The following is a 2247-nucleotide window of genomic DNA, read 5'->3' on the forward strand; positions in this document are numbered from 1 at the left end:
GTTGTGGTATGGTTTATGTGGCCCAGATCTATTGGTGCCACAACTGGCCCAGATGTAGTCTGGTTTATGTGGCTCAAATTTTTCAGTGCCAAAACTGACCCAGATGTAGTTTGGTTTTTGTGGCCCAAATCTGTCAGTGTCACAACTGATCTGGTTGTGGTATGGTTTATGTGGCCCAGATCTTTTGGTGCAACTGGTCCAGATGTAGTTTGGTTCATGTGGCCCAAATCTGTCAGTGCCACAACTGACCCAGATGAAATTTGGTTTATGTGGCCCAAATCTGTCAGTACCACAATTGGCTTGGTTGTGGTTTGACTTATGTGCTGCTGGACCACCAAAGGACTGGCATTCTTTGTGGAATCTGGGCTAAGTTTTAGAGTRTTAGTGCCTTGTGTGACCAGAACTAGGCCAGACAAATTTGCTATGTGGTTGACAAAGGCAATCAAAAGCTTACAGAATTGATTCTGTCACGTTTGTATTTCTGTGGAGACAACTGCAGATTTTCACGTCTATAAGAATATTTTATACAGTTGTGTGATGGCTCGTTAAATGTTTCAATTTAATCTAAAGGGAGATTATAACCTCCAGYCCTACTTTTGGTGAATTGAAACCCTCTGCGAGAAAATCCATAGAAGTTATTTTGCTAAAGAGAAATAAAGACAGRCTCTGTAATCACCTCTGGCGATCTGCCCACGGCCCATAGTTGAAGTCGGTTCCTTTTCCACAAACAATGTCGAGACCCCAACACGGTGGAAGGTCTTGCAGCTGATCGCCCTCGCTGCTCGTCTCTACCTCCGCTGTGCTCTCCTGCTCCGCAGGGACAAGACCTGGACAAAAGAAAAGACCCAGTGAAATGTCAGACCAGGACAACATTAACAAAAGACACAGAGAAGCTTTGAACTGAAGTAAACATGAAACAAGGCTTGGAACTAAATGATGAAGTTCCATGTGTATTTAAACACGTATGAACCTACCGGGTTCATCTTGGTAATAGTAGATGTCCACATCGTTTGACTGCATCACTACGAAGCCTTCACCCATCAGTCTGGGTGGTCTAGAAAATAAAATAAAATAAAAAAGTAAATAAATAAATAAATAAATAAAGTATTTAAGAGAAGCAGACTCCTTACATTCAGGCAAATAATCAAAGCTCAAATTAAACATTCAGTTTTCAGGAAGACCATCTAGTGTTTCACCTTCAGGAGAGCTACAGTTTATATTCAATAMACAAAAACGTATTTGTAAAGCGACCATTTTTAGAATTTTCTTTTATTCTTTGAATAAACAAGCAGACAAAGAGAGTTCACATGATGAATCCATGCAAATCTAAGACTATTTTAAAAAAAGAATATAAGAGAGCTGCAGTAAATCCAATTTTCTGCAGTCATTCAGCTGTTCTTACAAAATAAGCACTACAGGATAATTTGGAGCCAAGACTGCTGGAATAAGAATCTCTTAAGCTTTTTTCAGACTTCATTCCTAATGATGTTGACACATTTTTAATTGTTCTGGATAATGAAATCCTACATTTTTACACTCTATTCACATTTTGATTTTAATAAGCATTCTTTTTAGAATTTGTGATATAATATTTAGAATTTTAATTAAACTGAGTCTAGAGACTTGAACTCACTCGTCGTTCTGCAAGCCCAGGTAGCGGGGACTCGGCACCAGCATGACACGCACGTTCTCCAGGGAGCCTTTGACGATGTGCATGAACTGGTCCAGGTGGCAGGAGGGGGGCTTGGTCGCGTACGTCAGGAAGGCATCTTCAAAGTTCACGCACAACGTCTGAGGGAGGTGGTGGTTTCCAAACGCCAAACGTCCCTTTGAGACCAAAAATCAAACCCCATTAAAAACGTTCAGTTTCTCAACAGACCCAACAGAACTGCTTTGAGTTTCTGAGATACTTACAGTGCTGATGTTGACTTTGATGACGGGAATCAAGGAGCGCCAAGATGACGTAGGGTCTGGACTCTCTGCTTGGATGTTCACACTTTATTAGGCCAGAAGACAAACACGTTCAGGGTATTAATGATGTGTTTCTTCTTTCTATAAGAAACTTGTGCTCCAAAGGAAATAGCCACCAGATTTGTTGTGTCTGCACTCAGAAACCATTTGAAAACAATATTTTCATCATTCTGAATCACACATATGATCAGTTTTCTATAGCAAATGTTGAGGCTTAGCAGTAACTTTGAGAACAAAAAGTCAGAATAGGGGTCACGAAAACATCTTGTGTAATAT

General features: G+C 40.3%; 1 protein-coding gene across 11 annotated transcripts in view; it reads right to left on the minus strand.

Moving 5' to 3' along the window:
• Positions 1 to 2247, minus strand: part of kiaa1109 (KIAA1109 ortholog) — a gene marked incomplete in the record, with an annotated part of 88764 nt that overhangs the window by 77192 nt on the left and 9325 nt on the right. For all 11 annotated transcript variants that reach the window (XM_014013742.1, XM_014013745.1, XM_014013751.1 and 8 more), the window contains 4 exon segments: positions 677 to 827; positions 975 to 1054; positions 1634 to 1827; positions 1915 to 1996. In XM_014013742.1, the coding sequence (XP_013869196.1) occupies positions 677 to 827; positions 975 to 1054; positions 1634 to 1827; positions 1915 to 1996 (507 nt within the window).

Source organism: Austrofundulus limnaeus, unplaced genomic scaffold (genome assembly GCF_001266775.1).
Source record: "Austrofundulus limnaeus strain Quisiro unplaced genomic scaffold, Austrofundulus_limnaeus-1.0 Scaffold105, whole genome shotgun sequence".
NCBI classification, from domain to species: Eukaryota; Metazoa; Chordata; class Actinopteri; order Cyprinodontiformes; family Rivulidae; genus Austrofundulus; species Austrofundulus limnaeus.